The sequence below is a fragment of the Staurois parvus genome, unplaced genomic scaffold (assembly GCF_062004578.1).
Source record: "Staurois parvus isolate SC_StPar_1 unplaced genomic scaffold, SC_StPar_1.0 ptg000083l, whole genome shotgun sequence".
Lineage (NCBI taxonomy): Eukaryota > Metazoa > Chordata > Amphibia > Anura > Ranidae > Staurois > Staurois parvus.
Genome location: NW_028317879.1, coordinates 1 through 18,848, shown reverse-complemented (window position 1 = coordinate 18,848; position 18,848 = coordinate 1). Strand labels below are relative to the sequence as shown.

Here is an 18,848-nt window from a genome sequence, read left to right as displayed (position 1 = left end):
TTCAAGTCCAGAAAAAAAAAAAAAAAAAAAATCAAAAAATGTTTTTTTGTTTTTTAGCACTGATCAATTTTTTTTAATTTTTACTGGACATGTTTAATGGCAAAAAGTAATAAATACTGTTTTTTCCTGGACTTGAAGTGGTTAACAGCAAAAAGTAAAAAATACTATTAAACATGTCCAGTAAAAATAAAAATAATAAACTTTTGTCATAAACCAACACAGTGATCAGTGCTAAAAAACAAAACAGAAAAAAAACCCATTTTGACTTTTTTTTTCTGGACTTGAAGTGGTTAAAAGTCAAAATGTGTTTTTTTTTTTGTTTTTTAGCACTGATCACTGTGTTGGTTTATGACAAAATTTAATTTATTTTTTTTATTTTTACTGTAGATGTTTAACAGCAAAAAGTAAAACACTTTTTTTTCTGGACTTGAAGTGTTTTACAGTATTTTTTACTTTTTGCTATTAAACATGTCCAGTAAAAATAAAAAAAAAAATAAATCAAATTTGGTCATAAACCAATGCAGTGATCGGTGCTAGAAAAAAAAAAAATTGACTTTTAACCACGTCAAGTCCAGAAAAAAACAGTATTTTTTACTTTTTTCCATTAAACATGTCCAGTGAAAAATTAAAAAAAAAAATATAATTTTGTCACAAGCCAATACAGTGATCAGTTCGTAAATTTTTTTTTTCTTTTTTTACTTTTAACCACTTCAAGTTCAGAAAAAAAACAGTATTTTTGACTTTTTGCCATTAAACATGTCCAGTAAAAATAAAAAAAATTTTTTTTTGTCATAAACCAATACAGTGATCAGTGCTAAAAATAAGGAGAAACATTTTGGACTTTTAGCCACTTCAAGTCTATAATAAAAAAAAAAAAAAACAGTATTTTTTACTTTTTTGCCATTAAACATGTCCAGTAAAAAAATGAAAAAAAATCAAATTTCATCATAAACCAATACAGTGATCACTGCTTTAAAAAAAAAAAAAAAAAAATTTAGACTTTTAACTACTTCAAGTACAGACACTCCCCCCCCCCCCCCCCCCAGGTCAATTTTCAGCTTTCAGCGCTGTCACACTTTGAATGACAATGGCGCGGTCGTGCGACACTCTACATATGAATTTTTTAGAGACAAATAAAACTTGGTTTTGGTGGTATTTATTCACCGCTGGGATTTTTATTTTTTTGGCTGTACAAATGAAAAAGTCCAAACATTTTGGAAAAAAAGTGTTTTTCTTATAAAATTTTGCAAATAAATAATAATCTTTCTTCATAAATCTCGGCCAAAATGTATTCAGTTGTCATCTTTTTAGTAAAAAACAATAACCCAAATTAGTTTATAACCAAAAATAATAATTTTTCAAAAATTTTTTGTACATGTTTATATTTTTTTTTTTACATACTGTAACACCATGGTGACAACAAACTACTTGTGGGGGGGTGATGAAGATTTTTTTTTTTTTTTAAAACCCTAGTCTGTATAAACAATTTCTCCTTCTCTCTAGCTGCATTCTTGCAGCCATTGAGAAATACTGAGAGCTGATTGGTCACAGCTTGTCACATGGTACAAGGCTGTTGTGAATGGCCCTGTACCATGTGACCTCTGTGATCATTCACAGATTTCACACGTAGTAAGCAATGATGTCAGACATGACATCTTGCTTACTACTCTGCATGTGATCACTGATTGGCCAATCAGTGATCACATGATCGGGACCTCGTACAAAGGTCCCGTACCATGATCAGTGTTCCGGAGGACACAGCGGGCACCGGATCGCGGTGCTGCGAACTCCCAGGAAGCACCTGCACTGCTCCCATCCCGCCGTTTATGTACATGGGCTGGATGGGAAGTGGCTAAAAAAAAAAAATCACATTTTGTCGCATTTAGGCCAAAATGTCTCCAGTTCCGTGTCTTTGCTAAAAAAAAAACAGAAAAAGCCCGATACGTGTAAATTAATCGATTTACATGAACGTTATAGCGTCTACAAATGGCGGGATAGATACTGGGATTTTTAAAATTGTTTAAAATTTTTGTTACTAGTAATGGCGGCTAAAACATTTCCAGTAAAAAAATTAAACAAAATCTAATTTTGTCAAATTTAGGCCAAAATGTATTCTGCTCCGTGTCTTTGCTAAAAAAAAAAAAAAAAAAATCCCAGTACGTGAAATTAATTGGTTTACATGAAAGTTACAGCGTCTACAAATGGCGGTATAAATACTGGGATTTTATATATTTTTTTTAAAGTGACACCAATACAGTGATCAGTGCTGCTTATATATATATATATATATTTTTTTTTTTTTTACTTTTGCTATAAAACATTTCCAGAAAAAAAATTAAAAAAAAATCAAATTTTCTCAAATTTAGGCCAAAATGTATTCCGCTCCATGTCTGCTAAAAAAAAAAAAATCCCAATACATGAAATTAATTGGTTTACGTGAAAGTTATAGCGTCAATAAATGGCGGGATAGATACGGGGATTTTTTATTTTTACTAGTAATGGCGGCGATCAGCGACTTATAGCGGGACTGCGGCGGGCATTCTGACACTGGGGGGGGGGGGGTTGACTGACTCGGTGTCACTGACATTCCCAGTGACACCAATACAGTGATCAGTGCTAAAAAAAAAAAAAAAAAACTGTACTAATGGCACTGGGCAGGAAGGGGTTAACATGTTAACATGAGGGGCCATCAAAGGGTTACCTGTGTGCTGGGAGTGTTTTACTAGGGGGCGGGGTCTGTTTTACTAGGGGGCGGGGTCTGTGTGCTTCACCATAATCACACTGCTGTGGATGGCTGTGCTGTGCACCTGAGCAGACAGGGAGGAGAACTGTTTTGTTTACAAACAGTTCTTGTCCCAGTCGGAGATGCTTGGCAATCACCGGCCGGGACCCGGTGATTGACAGCCACGGCCGCGAATGACGGCGAAGCGCCCCCTACCTGGAAATGGAGTCTCGGCTATCCCATAATCACAGCCAGTGAACCGAGGAGAAAAATGGGGCGGGGCCGAGCCATTGGCTTTGTGTGTCAATGGACACCGAAGCTGCTTGCCCCCATAGCCAGCTGCTCTAGGAACGGTTCCTCGGGGGCGGATCTGATCACATGAAGGTGGATGACATGGACACGGCCTCAAGCAGACAATTGTTTTTTTGGGACGGGTTTACAAATTGTATAAACATCTTATAACTGTTACAGGAATCACGTCATCTCAGATACAAATAATAACTTACAAGTGTCCTGTCCTTCATTAATGGGGGAAGAAGGGAAACGGGAGGGGGATGGGGAGAGGGAGAGGGAGGGGGGTGAGGGGGATGGGGAAGGATGAAAAAAAAAAAAAAAAAAAAAGATTAAAATAATTAACATAGCAATATAAAATGGAGTCTCAAAACCTTCCCATGATGGAGACCTCCAGTGGCCTCCAGGAGAAGGACAGCACCAGCTCTTCTCTGGGACACAAAGAAAGATGGAGGCACGCATGGTGGTGTGATGAGATGATTGGCTGTGGTGCTGTGCCATACATAGTTAGTCTGGCTGAAAAAAGACAAAAGTCCATCCAGTTCAACCATGAAAAAAAAAAAAAAAAAAAAAAAAAAAGTTATAATCCTCCACCCACAGTTGATCCAGTGGAAGGCAAAAAACCCAGCAAAGCACGATCCAATTTGCTCCTGCTGGGAAAAACATTCCCACCAAGGAGTGGACAATCGGTGTCCTTCCCAGGTCCCACCCCTCAATCTCTGCGTCCTTCAGTTCCACCCATCAACCTCAATGTCCACCTCCAGTTCCGCCAGCCCCTCAACGTCAGGTATCCCACCTCCAGTTCCACCAGCCCCTCAACTTCAGGCGTCCCACCTCCAGTTCCACCAGCCCCTCAACGTCAGGCGTCCCACCTCCAGTTCCACCAGCCCATCATCTTCAGGTGTCCCACCTCCAGTTCCACCAGCCCATCATCTTCAGGCGTCCCACCTCCAGTTCCACCAGCCCATCATCTTCAGGTGTCCCACCTCCAGTTCCACCAGCCCATCATCTTCAGTGTCCCACCTCCAGTTCCACCAGCCCATCATCTTCAGTGTCCCACCTCCAGTTCCACCAGCCCATCATCTTCAGTGTCCCACCTCCAGTTCCACCAGCCCATCATCTTCAGTGTCCCACCTCCAGTTCCACCAGCCCATCATCTTCAGTGTCCCACCTCCAGTTCCACCAGCCCATCATCTTCAGTTTCCCACCTCCAGTTCCACCCATTGTCCACTGGGCCGAGTTCCTCTTCGTACTGTGCCTGTAACCCTCACATTGGATGATCCAAGTTCAACATCCTCATTATCCCAATCTATTGTTCCACAAAGAATTCCAATGGCTGACTGAGCAGCGAAGACACCCCCACCCCCCACCACCCCTTTCTACAATTCCAGCCCCAAATGCATCCACATCCAGGAGGACAGCACCAGCCATCATTGCGGGTCACAAGTCACAATATGGCGGCACGGTTGGCAAGCTGTAGATTATCACATTAAAATGGTCATATAAAATTAGCAGGATAAAAAAGTACAAAAACAAGCAGAAAAAACAAACAAACAACGTCAATATGTTTTCTTCACGACTTCTAGAACAATACTGCGTCATGGTGGAGGCGAGGAGCCATTTTTGGTGTCCTTTTTGGTCCGGAAACGTCCTTCAGCTGAAACAATTTCACATTACAAACTGTCGGGGCCTTCATGTGATTCCATCCTAAAAGAAGGAAACGATGAAAATTCAGGGAGGTGTCACGGTGAGCTGGAGGAGCATCAGTCAACAATAAGAAACAGTCATTGGGGGGGGGCGGTAGTTGTTGGGAACAGACACAGCAAACATCTGAACATGCAAATCTGCCGGCCTTCTATTACCGGGTCACCCGGCTACCTGTAGCCAACGTGATATAAAACAACCCAAACACAAGCCCGGCTCCACCTCAGGATCCAACAAATACACGAAGTGACTCTGGCCACGTCACTGCCATCCCTGAAGCCTTCCACCAATTGGATTGATGAACCATGACGGCCTGGAATTTTATGGTTGAGTGGTGAGCACTTCTGCCTAACAGCACTGAGGTCTTTGGTTTGGTTCCTGGCAAGGAGACCAACTGCATGTTCTCCCTGTGTTTGCATGGGTTTCCTCCCACACCCCCATGGAACAGCCTTCTTCTGGAGGAGACTACCACAGAGAAGCTATGCCCACCCCTCCTCTCTGCTGCCCATTCACAGAGGCCTTTGTATTTTGTTATTGGAGGGGTGCAGCAGGACAGGCAGGTGCACAGCCTCCCCCCTTTCCCCCCTCCCATGGTGTCCCTTGTACCTGGGGGGTGGTGAGGCCCCCCTGTAAAAAGTGAAGGCATGCTATAAGCCTTCTTCTGGAGGAGAACACCACAGAGTAGCTATGCCCACCCCTCCTCTCTGCTTCCCATTCACAGAGGCCTTTGTATTTTGTGATTGCAGGGGGGCAGCGGGACAGGCGGGGGTACCCCCCTCCCGATGGTGGCCACTCACAACCATGGTGTCTCTTCTGCCTGAGAGGCGGTGAGGACCCCCTGTAAAAAGTGAATGCACACTAGAAGCCTTCTTCTGGAGGAGACCACCACAGAGCATATATAACCAACCCTCCTCTCTTCTGCCCATTCACAGAGGCCTTTGAATTTTGTGATTGGAGGGGGGCAGCAGCACAGCCTCCCCCTTCCCCCCTATGGTGTCCCTTCTACCTGGGGGGGTGGCGACGCCCCCCTGTAAAAAGTGAAGGCATGCTATAAGCCTTCTTCTGGAGGAGAACACCACAAAGCAGCTATGGCCAACTCTCCTCTCTGCTGCCCATTCACAGAGGCGTTTTTATTTTGTGATTGGAGGGGGGCAGTGGGACAGGTGGGGGTACCCCCCTCCCGATGGTGGCTGCTGACAACCATGGTGTCCCTTCTGCCTGGGGGGTGGCGACGCCTCCCTGTAAAAAGTGAAGGCAAGCTATAAGCCTTCTTCCTCTGGAGGAGAACACCACAGAGCAGCTATGCCCAACCCTCCTCTCTGCTGCCAATTCACAGAAGCCTTTGTATTTTGTGATTGGAGGGGGCAGCAGGACAGAACTGGACCACAGGGCAATGGAAGAAGGTGGCCTCGTCTGATGAATGACATTTTCTTTTCCATCATGTGGATGGCTGGGTGGGTGTGCGTCACTTACCTGGGGAAGAGGTGGCACCAGGATACAGTATGGAAAGAAGACAAGCCGGCGGAGACAGTGTGATGCTTTGGGAAATGTTCTGCTGGAAAACCTTGGCTCCTCCTGCCATTCATGTGGATGCTGCTTGACACGTACCACCTGCCTAAAAACATTGTGGGTGACCAAGTCCACCCCTTCATGCAAACGGTCTTCCTTGATGGCAGAGGGCTTTTTCAGCAGGATAATGCACTCTGCCACACTGCAAAAATGGCTCAAGAATGGTTTGAGGAACAGAACAATGAATTTGAGGTGTTGCGTTGGCCTTCAAATTTCCCAGTTCTCAATCCAAATCGAGAATCTGTGGGAAGTGCTGGAAGAACAAGTCCGATCCATGGAGGCCCCACCTCCCAACTTAGAGGACTTAAAGGATCTGCTACTAACAGCTTGGTGCCAGTTACAACAGCGTACCATCAGAGGTCTAGTGGAGTCCATGGTGAGATGGGTCAGGGCTGTTTTGGCAGCAAAAGGGGGACCTACTCAATATTAGGTGGGTGATCATAAAACTATGGCTGATATTCAATATTGTGAAGACCATGTCTTGGAGACCATTGAGGGACACAGGAGTTCAGGAACTGTCAGATTACACAGCCACCTACAGGAGGACTGGACACTGGCAAACAAAAAAAATAGTGGTCCAGTCCAACATGACCTCCGCTCCCAACACAACCTTGATCTATGGCAAAGCAGTACCAAGAGCACGATCGATAACACAGAATGGTGGGTCCTGTGTTCCTCTATGGTCTTCAAGAATTGTATATGCAAGTATAAAATTCCCATTTTGTTTCCATTGTCTATTGAGATAGAGGAATTTAGAGACGGTCGGCATGTCCCGAAGCAGCCAACTGTTGGGCGGACCATGCAAAAACAAAACCAGGGACTGCCTCAAAAAGCTACCTACAGGGACTTATGGAAGCTAGCCTTGGATGAGGTCTGGACACCCGCATGAAAGAACTTTGAGAACGCGTGAAGAAGACAGCCTTGCAGATCTGGCCAACAGTAGCCTGATGCCAAAATGCCCAAGAAGTGCCCACAGATCGAACAATGTGCCTTCACAGGAAAGGGTTGAACCAGATCCTTAGGAATGTTGGATTGCCTGAGCCACTGAGAGATGGTGTGATGGCAAGCAGAGTCCCCCTTACAGGGACATGAGGAATGATGATATATGAGCTGCGAGCTAAGCCTGCACAGCATGAAGTCCATCCAGGCAAAGGAGGAAGATCTTCTGATGAACAAGAAGAGACAGAGGAACAGAAGAACAATGTCCTGCTAGAGGTGAAAGGCCATGACAACGTTAGAAAAAAAGGAAGTGTCAGCGACCTCTGCTGTGTCTGGCCACCCGGAGATGCTGGACGGGGCCCTGTCTGACCACTTAGACAACCTTGCCTTGTTCCTTGTGAACCTTGAACGCTTCGCTCCTTCCATGAGCTTCCCATTTAAGCCATGGATTTGAAGGTCTCAAAGTCAGTTGAATATAATACACCCCCCCCCCCCACACTCTCATTGGTCGTAGAATGACGTAGATATGGAGGTGACACCCCCACACTCTCATTGGTGGTAGAATGACGTATATATGGAGGTGACACCCCCACACTCTCATTGGTTGTAGATATGGAGGTGACACCCCCATAATCCCATTGGTTGTAGAATGGCGTAGATATGGCGGTGACACCCCCACACTCCCATTGGTCGTAGAATGACGTGGATATGGAGGTGACACCCCCACACTCTCACTGGTCGTAGAATGACGTGGATATAGAGGTGACACCCCCACACTCTCACTGGTCGTAGAATGACGTGGATATGGAGGTGACACCCCCACACTCTCACTGGTCGTAGAATGACGTGGATATGGAGGTGACACCCCCACACTCTCACTGGTCGTAGAATGACGTGGATATAGAGGTGACACCCCCACACTCTCATTGGTTGTAGAATGACATGGATGTGACACCCCCACACTCTCATTGGTTGTAGAATGACGTAGATATGGAGGTTGCACCCCCACACTCTCATTGGTCGTACGACGTAGGTATGGAGGTTGCACCCCCACACTCTCATTGGTCGTACGACGTAGGTTTGGAGGTTGCACCCCCACACTCTCATTGGTCGTACGACGTAGGTTTGGAGGTTGCACCCCCACACTCTCATTGGTCGTATGACGTAGGTTTGGAGGTTGCACCCCCACACTCTCATTGGTCGTACAATGACGTAGCTATGGAGGTTGCACCCCCACACTCTCATTGGTCATAGAATGATGTAGATATGGAAGTGACACCCCCACACTCTGATTGGTCGAAAAATGAGGTAGATATGGAGGTGGCACCCCCACACTCTCATTGGTCATAGAATGTAGATATGGAAGTGACACCCCCACTCTCATTGGTCGTAGAATGACATAGATATGGAGGTGGCACCCCCACACTCTCATTGGTCATAGAATGATGTAGATATGGAAGTGACACCCCCACACTCATTGGTTGAAAAATGAGGTAGATATGGAGGTGACACCCCCACACTCTCATTGGTCGTAGAATGATGTAGATATGGAAGTGACACCCCCACACTCTCATTGGTCGTAGAATGATGTGGATATGGAAGTGACACCCCCACACTCTCATTGGTCGTAGAATGACGTGGATATGGGGGCGACGCCAACACACTCTCATTGGTCGCAGAATGACGTGGATATGAAGGTGACACCCCCACACTCACCTTACAAATGAAGGAAGAACACCTGCTCCAGGTTCCGATCTCCACATTGGACGGTATATTTGCCTTTATCCTCGGAAGTCACATTGTATATTGTGAGGTCACCATTTGGACCATACTTAATGCGCTCATCTTCGTCCATCGCCTTAACGTCCTTCTTCCAGGTGATCTGAGCCTTGTCGGCCATCTTTTTGGGGTGAAATGTGATGCTGCCGATGGGCTGGCTCTCCAGGCGGCCTGTAGAGGGGAAGACATATTATGACATGAACGTAAAGTAAACCTAACATTACTGTGATGTCCCCAACCAGATAAAGTACAAAAAGCAACAAGGACACTACATACCTGAAAAGGTCTCCCGGAGAATCCCCTTTGAACCCGGCAACAATCTGGAGTATCCAAATATTGACTTTATGTAGGAAATCAAGACTCCGAAAATTGGTCCAGCAATGTGAATGTCAGCCTTACAGATCAATAGGGATGTGCAGAATGTGGAAGGGGCCAAACTCAAACCAACTTCTGGTGAGTTCAGATAGGTACATGCAGCTGCAGGCGGTGCATTTCATTGCTATTATCCGCCTTGTAGTAAGACAGACTGACCAAAAGGAACCCAGCTGTGATTGGTCTGACCCAGGAGGTACCCAGCTGTGATTGGTCTGACCCAGGAGGTACCCAGCTGTGAGTGGTGTGACCCAGGAGGTATCCAAGCTGTGAGTGGTGTGACCCAGGAGGTACCCAGCTGTGAGTGGTGTGACCCAGGAGGTACCCAGCTGTGAGTGGTGTGACCCAGGAGGTACCCAGCTGTAAACGGTCTGATCCAGGAGGTACCCAGCTGTGAGTGGTCTTGACACATGAGGTACCCAGCTATGAGTGGTCTTGACCCAGGAGGTACCCAGCTGTAAACGATATGAGCCAGGTATCCCAGCTGTGAGCGGTCTGACCCAGAAGGTATCCCAGCTGTGAGCGGTCTGACCCAGAAGGTATCCCAGCTGTGAGCGGTCTGACCCAGAAGGTACCCCAGCTGTGAGAGGTCTGACCCAGAAGGTACCCCAGCTGTGAGCGGTCTGACCCAGAAGGTATCCCAGCTGTGAGCGGTCTGACCCAGAAGGTACCCCAGCTGTGAGCGGTGTGACCCAGAAGGTACCCCAGCTGTGAGCGGTGTGACCCAGAAGGTACCCCAGCTGTGAGCGGTCTGACCCAGAAGGTACCCCAGCTGTGAGCGGTCTGACCCAGAAGGTACCCCAGCTGTGAGCGGTCTGACCCAGAAGGTACCCCAGCTGTGAGCGGTCTGACCCAGAAGGTACCCCAGCTGTGAGCGGTCTGACCCAGAAGGTACCCCAGCTGTGAGCGGTCTGACCCAGAAGGTATCCCAGCTGTGAGCGGTCTGACCCAGAAGGTACCCCAGCTGTGAGCGGTCTGACCCAGAAGGTACCCCAGCTGTGAGCGGTCTGACCCAGAAGGTATCCCAGCTGTGAGCGGTCTGACCCAGAAGGTACCCCAGCTGTGAGCGGTCTGACCCAGAAGGTATCCCAGCTGTGAGCGGTCTGACCCAGAAGGTACCCCAGCTGTGAGCGGTCTGACCCAGAAGGTACCCTAGCTGTGAGCGGTCTGACCCAGAAGGTACCCCAGCTGTGAGCGGTCTGACCCAGAAGGTACCCCAGCTGTGAGCGGTCTGACCCAGAAGGTATCCAAGCTGTGAGTGGTGTGACCCAGAAGGTACCCCAGTATTGAGTGGTGTGACAGGAGGTACTCCAGCTGTGAGCGATCTGAGGCAGGTACCCAGATGTGAGTGGGCTGACCCAGGAGGTACCCCACTGAGTAATCTAAGCCAGGTACCCCAGATGTGAGTGGTGTGACCAAGCAGGTACCCCGCTGTGAGTGTCATGACCCAGGAGGTACCCCAGATTTGAGCGATCGGGAGCTCCTATGCCTTCTTCACACCTCATTATGTACTATTGTGACCTGTAGTCCCGTGCCAGAACACGCTGTTCTCAGCGCTCACATGGTGACATCGACCATACTATGCATAACTGCACCGCTTACTCAGTCTAGTGTAATTGCAGGGGGCGGAGGACAACTCTACGCCTCCTGCATTTGGGGCTTTGAGCCTTCGGGACTGGCCGTATTTTCCGCTACTGTTATTGAGCATTTGGGATGGTCCTGGAGATCCTAATACAGTCAAAAAACAACATCCTGAGGACCAACAGTAAAGAAAAAAAATCAATACATGAAGAACTTCCAGTTCTGGGAAGAGGCACTACCAGGTTAGAGGCTGCTCAAGGGCACTCCCCAATCAATGCTACAGGATCCCCTGAAGGGTCCAATCTTCACCCATCACAGCCAACTCCACCACTAAAGGCTTGGGATCCCTGCCCTGGACCAGACCATACCAGTCCCACAAGGCAATACAGTTCGGTCCGTATATATTCGGACAAAGGCACAATGTTCGTTTTTTCAGGTATTTACCAAAACCTATCCCATCTCTAGTTCTATGATGGATCTGGGCGGACCATGCGCACTCTCAGGTGTAATTTGAGGGTATGTACATCCACATTGGGGGAGGGGTTTAGGAATTACAGCTCTTAAGAGTCAAGGACATGGCCAAAGACTGGATTTCCTCCTTTGGTCATGTCCATGGGTTCCAGACTTCAGGCAAAGCATCAGAAAGGAGGAAACCCAGTCTTTGCCTGAAGTCTGGAACCCATGGATATGACCAGAGACTGGGTTTCCTCCTTTCTGATGTTTTGCCTGAAGTCTGTGTCATTATGATATCTACTCCTTGCAGGATTGTGTATTTCCATGTGCAGTCTGGTAGACAGGAAGCATGGAGCACAGCAGCTACACTATACTGCCAAAAGTATTGGCCCCGCCCTTCCAATGATGTGGTTCAGGTGTTTCAATCCCCTCTATATCATGTGATTCAGGTGTTCCAATCCCCTCCGTATCATGTGATTCAGGTGTTCCAATCCCCTCCATATCATGTGATTCAGGTGTTCCAATCCCCTCCATATCATGTGATTCAGGTGTTCCAATCCCCTCCATATCATGTGATTCAGGTGTTCCAATCCCCTCCATATCATGTGATTCAGGTGTTCCAATCCCCTCCATATCATGTGATTCAGGTGTTCCAATCCCCTCCATGGACACAGGTGTATACAATCCATCCCCTAGGCATGCAGACTGCTTCTACAAACATTGGTGAAAGAATGGGTCGCTCTCAGGAGCTCAGTGACTCCAAGCGTGGTCCCGTGATAGGTGGCCACCTGGGCAATAAGTCCATCCGTGACATTTCCTGGCTACTAAATATTCCACGCTCAACTGTTAGTGGGATTATAACAAAGTGGAAACCACTGGGAACAACAGCCACTCAGCCACCAAGTGGTAGGCCACGTCACATGACAGGGCGGGGTCAGCGCATGCTGAAGCGCACAGTGCGCAGAAGTCACCAACTGTCTGCAGAGTCAACAGCTAAAGACCTCCAAACTTGGTGTGGCCTTCAGATGAGCCCAACAACAGTGCGTAGAGAGCTTCATGGAATGGGTTTCCATGGCCGAGCAGCTGCATCCAAGCCTTCCATCACCAAGTGAAATGTAAAGCGTCGGATGCCGTGGTGTAAAGCACGCCGCCACTGGACTCTAGAGCAGAGGAGACGCGTTCTCTGGAGTGACCAATCACACTTCTCTGTCTGGCAATCCGATGGACATGTCTGGGTTTGGCGGAGGCCAGGAGAACAGTACTTGCCTGACTGCATTGTGCCAAGTGTACAGTTTGGTGGAGGGGAGATTATGGTGTGGGGTTGTTTTTCAGAGGTTGTGCTTGGCCCCCTAGTTCCAGTGAAGGGAACTCTTAAGGTGACATTTTGGACAACTTTGTGGGAGGAGTTTGGGGATGGCCCCTTCCTCTTCCAACATGACTGCCCACCAGTGCACAAAGCAAGGTCCATAAAGACATGGAGGAGCCAGTTTGGGGTGGAGGAACTTGACTGTCCTGCACAGAGTCCTGACCTCAACCCCATAGAACACCTTTGGGATGAATTAGAGTGGAGACTGCGAGCCAGGCCCCCTCCCCCGACATCAGTGCCTGACCTGACAAATGTGCTTCTGGAAGAATGGTCCAACCTTCCCATAGACACCCTCCTAAACCTTGTGGACGGCCTTCCCAGAAGAGTTGAAGCTGTTATAGCTGCAAAGGGCGGGGCCAACTCAGTATTGAACCCTATGGACTAAGACTGGGGGGCCATTAAAGGTCATGTGTGTGGAAAGGGCGGGGCCAACTCAATATTGAACCCTACGGACTAAGACTGGGGGGCCAGTAAAAGTCATGTGTGTGGAAAGGCCCGTGGCCCAATGCCTGGGGCAATATAGTGTATGTGTAGTGAGGTCAAGAATATCTGGAGTTAGTTCACCTTTTCATTTTTTTTTGAAAAGGCAAACTACTCCTTTAAGAAAAAGGCCCCTTACCTTGGTGGTCAGTGGGGATAAAAATTGTATCCCCTCCCCCTCCAACCTTCCTTATAGAAAGCTAAATGATGATTGGTGTCAGTGGTCATTTCTTGGACGGCCCAAAATTGCTAAATGAACGCCCAGCAACATCTGGAGGAACACGATGAGAGAGGCCGGCCTAAGGAATAGAAGAACGGACACAGATGGGGATTGGCTGGGTGACACTATGGACCAGCATACCTTCTCCCGGCATTGTGCTGACAACACGCTTCCCTACACGGCCGACGACACGCTTCCCTACACGGCCGACGACACGCTTCCCTACACGGCCGACATACAAATGTACAGAACAGTCCGGGGCCACACCATGGAAAGAAACATTGTGGGACCTGAAATGATGTCCAATCCAAGACAGCTACAGAATGAACACAGATATAGTCCCAGGTATGCCGGGGCTTCCACCTTCTATTACTGAGACCAAAGTTCAATTAGTAGACCAGTAGACCCTCTGTACCCCAGGATGATGGGAGGGACCCCTCACTGGTCACCAGCAGACCCTCTGTACCCCGGGATGATGGGAGGGACCCCTCACTGCTCACCAGCAGACCCTCTGTACCCCAGGATGATGGGAGGGACCCCTCACTGCTCACCAGACCCTCTGTACCCCAGGATGACGGGAGGGACCCCTTACTGCTCACCAGACCCTCTGTACCCCGGGATGATGGGAGGGACCCCTCACTGCTCACCAGACCCTCTGTACCCCAGGATGATGGGAGGGACCCCTCACTGCTCACCAGCAGACCCTCTGTACCCCAGGATGATGGGAGGGACCCCTCACTGCTCACCAGACCCTCTGTACCCCAAGATGATGGGAGGGACCCCTCACTGCTCACCAGCAGACCCTCTGTACCCCGGGATGATGAGAGGGACCCCTCACTGCTCACCAGACCCTCTTTACCCCAGGATGATGGGAGGGACCCCTCACTGCTCACCAGACCCTCTGTACCCCAGGATGATGGGAGGGACCCCTTGCTGCTCACCAGCAGACCCTCTGTACCCCAGGATGATGGGAGGGACCCCTCGCTGCTCACCAGCAGACCCTCTGTAACCCGGGATGATGGGAGGGACCCCTCACTGGTCACCAGCAGACCCTCTGTACCCCGGGATGATGGGAAGGACCCCTCACTGGTCACCAGTAGACCCTCTGTACCCCAGGATGATGGGAGGGACCCCTCACTGGTCACCAGTAGACCCTCTGTACCCCAGGATGATGGGAAGGACCCCTCACTGGTCACCAGTAGACCCTCTGTACCCCGGGATGATGGGAGGGACCCCTCACTGGTCACCAGCAGACCCTCTGTACCCCGGGATGATGGGAAGGACCCCTCACTGGTCACCAATAGACCCTCTGTATCCCAGGATGATGGGAGGGACCCCTCACTGGTCACCAGCAGACCCTCTGTACCCCAGGATGATGGGAGGGACCCCTCACTGGTCACCAGTAGACCCTCTGTACCCCAGGATGATGGGAGGGACCCCTCACTGGTCACCAGTAGACTTTCTGTACCCCGGGATGATGGGAGGGCCCCTCACTGGTCACCAGTAGGCCCTCTGTACCCCGGGATGATAGAGGTAAGAGTGGTGATTGGATACAAACCTTCCTCCTGGACTGTGTTGTTGGCAGTACTGTGAACATTTACTCTGTAGGATTCCTTTCCCAACGCGTCATTCACAGCGACAGATCCCGCCACCACAGAGATGTTATTGGTGTGGAACTTGAGACCTGAGACCGTCCAATCAAATAGGGGGACGTCGAAATTCTTCCAGGTCAGCTTTGTCACATTCTCCATGTCGGTGGTGAGGGTCACTCTGTCATCCTTGGGTTCAATCATCACAACGCCATCCGCCTCTATAGACAAAACATGGAAAATGGATTAGATTTACACATCCGTACGTCAGTATACACAGTGCAGCACACGTACACCTCAGTACACCCTCCATACATGTCAGTATACACAGTGCAGCACACGTACACCTCAGTACACCCTCCGTACATGTCAGTATACACAGTGCAGCACATGTACACCTCAGTACACCCTCCGTACATGTCAGTATACACAGTGCAGCTCAGTACACCCTCCGTACATGTCAGTATACACAGTGCAGCACACGTACAGCTCAGTACACCCTCCGTACATGTCAGTATACACAGTGCAGCACACGTACACCTCAGTACACCCTCCGTACATGTCAGTATACACAGTGCAGCTCAGTACACCCTCCGTACATGTCAGTATACACAGTGCAGCACACGTACAGCTCAGTACACCCTCCGTACATGTCAGTATACACAGTGCAGCACACGTACACCTCAGTACACCCTCCGTACATGTCAGTATACACAGTGCAGCACACGTACACCTCAGTACACCCTCCGTACATGTCAGTATACACAGTGCAGCACATGTACACCTCAGTACACCCTCCGTACATGTCAGTATACACAGTGCAGCACACGTACACCTCAGTACACCCTCCATACATGTCAGTATACACCAGGGGTGGGCAAACTTTTTGACTTGAGGGCCGCAATGGGTTCATATACTGGATTCGGGGGCTGGACCAAGAGTAGATGAATGATGTGTATGTGTCATCCATAGTAAGTATAGTAATATTCCCCCATATAGTAATTCGTCCCCCATATAGTAATTCGTCCCCCATATAGTAATTCGTCCCCCATATAGTAATTCGTCCCCCATATAGTAATTCGTCCCCCATATAGTAATTCATCCCCCATATAGTAATTCATCCCCCATATAGTAATTCATCCCCCATAGTAATTCATCCCCCCTATAGTAATTCATCCCCCCTATAGTAATTCATCCCCCCTATAGTAATACATCCCCCATATAGTAATACATCCCCCATATAGTAATACATCCCCCATATAGTAATTCATTCCCCCTATAGTAATTCATCCCCCCTATAGTAATTCATCCCCCCTATAGTAATTCATCCCCCCTATAGCAATTCATCCCCCCTATAGCAATTCATCCCCCCTATAGTAATTCATCCCCCCTATAGTAATTCATTCCCCCATATAGTAATTCATCCCCCATATAGTAATTCATTCCCCCTATAGTAATTCATCCCCCCTATAGTAATTCATCCCCCCTATAGTAATTCATCCCCCCTATAGTAATTCATCCCCCCTATAGCAATTCATCCCCCCTATAGTAATTCATCCCCCATATAGTAATTCATCCCCCATAGTAATTCATCCCCCATAGTAATTCACCCCCCATATAGTAATTCATCCCCCATATAGTAATTCATCCCCCATATAGTAATTCATCCCCCATATAGTAATTCATCCCCCATATAGTAATTCATCCCCCATATAGTAATTCATCCCCCATATAGTAATTCATCCCCCATATAGTAATTCATCCCCCATATAGTAATTCATCCCCCATATTAAGTCCCCAAGTCCCCCCTGTGTCAATTCACTTACCTTTGCTCCGCGCGTTCCTCTCGCCGTGTTCCCGCGCCGTTCCGGTGTAGCATGAAAATCTGTCTCCTATGAGGATCTGTCCCCCTTGACGTATCTGCGCATGTGCCAGTTTCAGGCATTAGCAGCCGATCGGCGATCTCCGGCACATGCGCAGATACGTCGAGGGGGACAGATCCTCATAGGGGACAGATTTCATGCTACACCAGTCTTCAGGGCGGGACTGTGAGGGGAGCCTAGCTCCGCGGGCTGGATTAAAAGGTCCGCCGGGCCGTATACGGCCCGCGGGCCATAGTTTGCCCATTGCTGGTATACACAGTGCAGCACACGTACACCTCAGTACACCCTCCGTACATGTCAGTATACACAGTGCAGCACACTTACACCTCAGTACACCCTCCGTACATGTCAGTATACGCAGTGCAGCACACTTAGACCTCAGTACACCCTCCGTACATGTCAGTATACGCAGTGCAGCACACTTAGACCTCAGTACACCCTCCGTACATGTCAGTATACGCAGTGCAGCACACATACACCTCAGTACACCCTCCGTACAGGTCAGTTGTGAATATGTGAGGAGCAATGTACTCATGGGACATGTAGTCCTGGACAGGAGAAGATGGAGGCCGATAGACCGGAGGTAATAGAAGGCGGGACAATGACATGGAAACGTTTACCGCGATTGTACATTGTATCTAAATATAAATATATCTGTGCAGTGTTCCATCCCCATCCCCCTCCGTAGAGCTCCATCCCCATCCCCTCCGTGTAGCTCCATCCCCATCCCCCTCCGTGTAGCTCCATCCCCATCCCCCTCCATAGAGCTCCATCCCCCTCCATAGAGCTCCATCCCCCTCCATAGAGCTCCATCCCCCTCCATAGAGCTCCATCCCCTCCATCCCCATCCCCCTCCATAGAGCTCCATCCCCCTCCATCCCCATCCCCCTCCATAGAGCTCCATCCCCCTCCATAGAGCTCCATCTCCATCCCCCTCCATATAGTTCCATCCCCATCCCCCTCCATATAGTTCCATCCCCATCCCCCTCCATAGAGCTCCATCTCCATCCCCCTCCATAAGAGCTCCATCCCCATCCCCCTCCATAGAGCTCCATCCCCATCCCCCTCCATAGAGCTTCATGTCGGGGTCCCAGTCACAGTACCTTGTATACATCCTATCCGAGGGTACATATATGAAGTATTGGGCCGCCGGCCTTTCCACGCACATGAACTTTTTTTTCTTTATAACAATCGGTTCTTTATTGCACATGACAGCAGAGCAGACACAATGGCCGACGTGGCAGTAGAAGCTGAAAGGAGTACACAAGGTGTGCGGAGACAATCCGGCGCCCCCACATAACAGACATACAGAATGTAATACAGCAGTCAGAGGATCGACCGTGACATGAAGTATGAGGATCGACTAACTCCTTAGGGGAGGGGAATCAGTCAGGGGGGGGGGGGGGGGGGGAGGGTGGTATGGAGCGCGGGAATATCTGGCAAACATCTGTGGAGACCCCAGCAGGGGGGGGGGGGGGGGGGGGGGGGGGGGGAGAGCGCTCGTGACCTCAGGAGGGGGGAGGAGAGCGCTCGTGACCTCAGGAGGGGGGAGGAGAGCGCTCGTGACCTCAGGAGGGGGGAGGAGAGCGCTCGTGACCTCAGGAGGGGGGAGGAGAGCGCTCGTGACCTCAGGAGGGGGGAGGAGAGCGCTCGTGACCTCAGGAGGGGGGAGGAGAGCGCTCGTGACTGCTGGACAATTAGCACATAGCATTTCCATACCTTTTATAGCAAACACTTGCAGCCCATCAGAATGAAGGACCTCCACCCGATAATGATCCCGGTCCTCTGGCTTCACATCACGTATCGTCAGACGTGTCTTCCCCATTCCTCCCGGCTGACCCTCAGTCTGGAACTTCAGTGTGATGCAGCAGCAGCTCTCTGAAAAATATCACAAGGGATC

The 18,848-nt window shown here is 49.1% G+C and overlaps 1 protein-coding gene across 1 annotated transcript; it reads right to left on the bottom strand.

Annotated features, from left to right (window-relative positions):
- Positions 1-1,140: 1,140 nt before the first annotated feature.
- LOC149468582 (uncharacterized) lies at positions 1,141-18,827 on the bottom strand. The gene is made up of 4 exons (XM_089669923.1): positions 18,668-18,827; positions 15,035-15,286; positions 8,942-9,175; positions 1,141-4,720 (listed from the first exon to the last, which is right to left on the bottom strand). The coding sequence occupies exons 1-3, from the start codon at positions 18,771-18,773 to the stop codon at positions 8,943-8,945; spliced, it is 591 nt and encodes a 196-aa protein (XP_089526049.1). The 5' UTR covers positions 18,774-18,827; the 3' UTR covers positions 1,141-4,720; position 8,942.
- Positions 18,828-18,848: the final 21 nt, after the last annotated feature.

Bases quoted from the DNA above. Each gene is read 5' to 3' on its own strand.
- LOC149468582 (XM_089669923.1), bottom strand. From the start codon at position 18,773: ATGGGGAAGACACGTCTGACGATACGTGATGTGAAGCCAGAGGACCGG. The intron at 15,287-18,667 runs GTATGGAAATGC...TTTTGTCTATAG, and splicing joins GCAAGTGTTTGCTATAAAAG to AGGCGGATGGCGTTGTGATG. The intron at 9,176-15,034 runs GTTTGTATCCAA...TCCCCTCTACAG, and splicing joins CAACACAGTCCAGGAGGAAG to GCCGCCTGGAGAGCCAGCCC.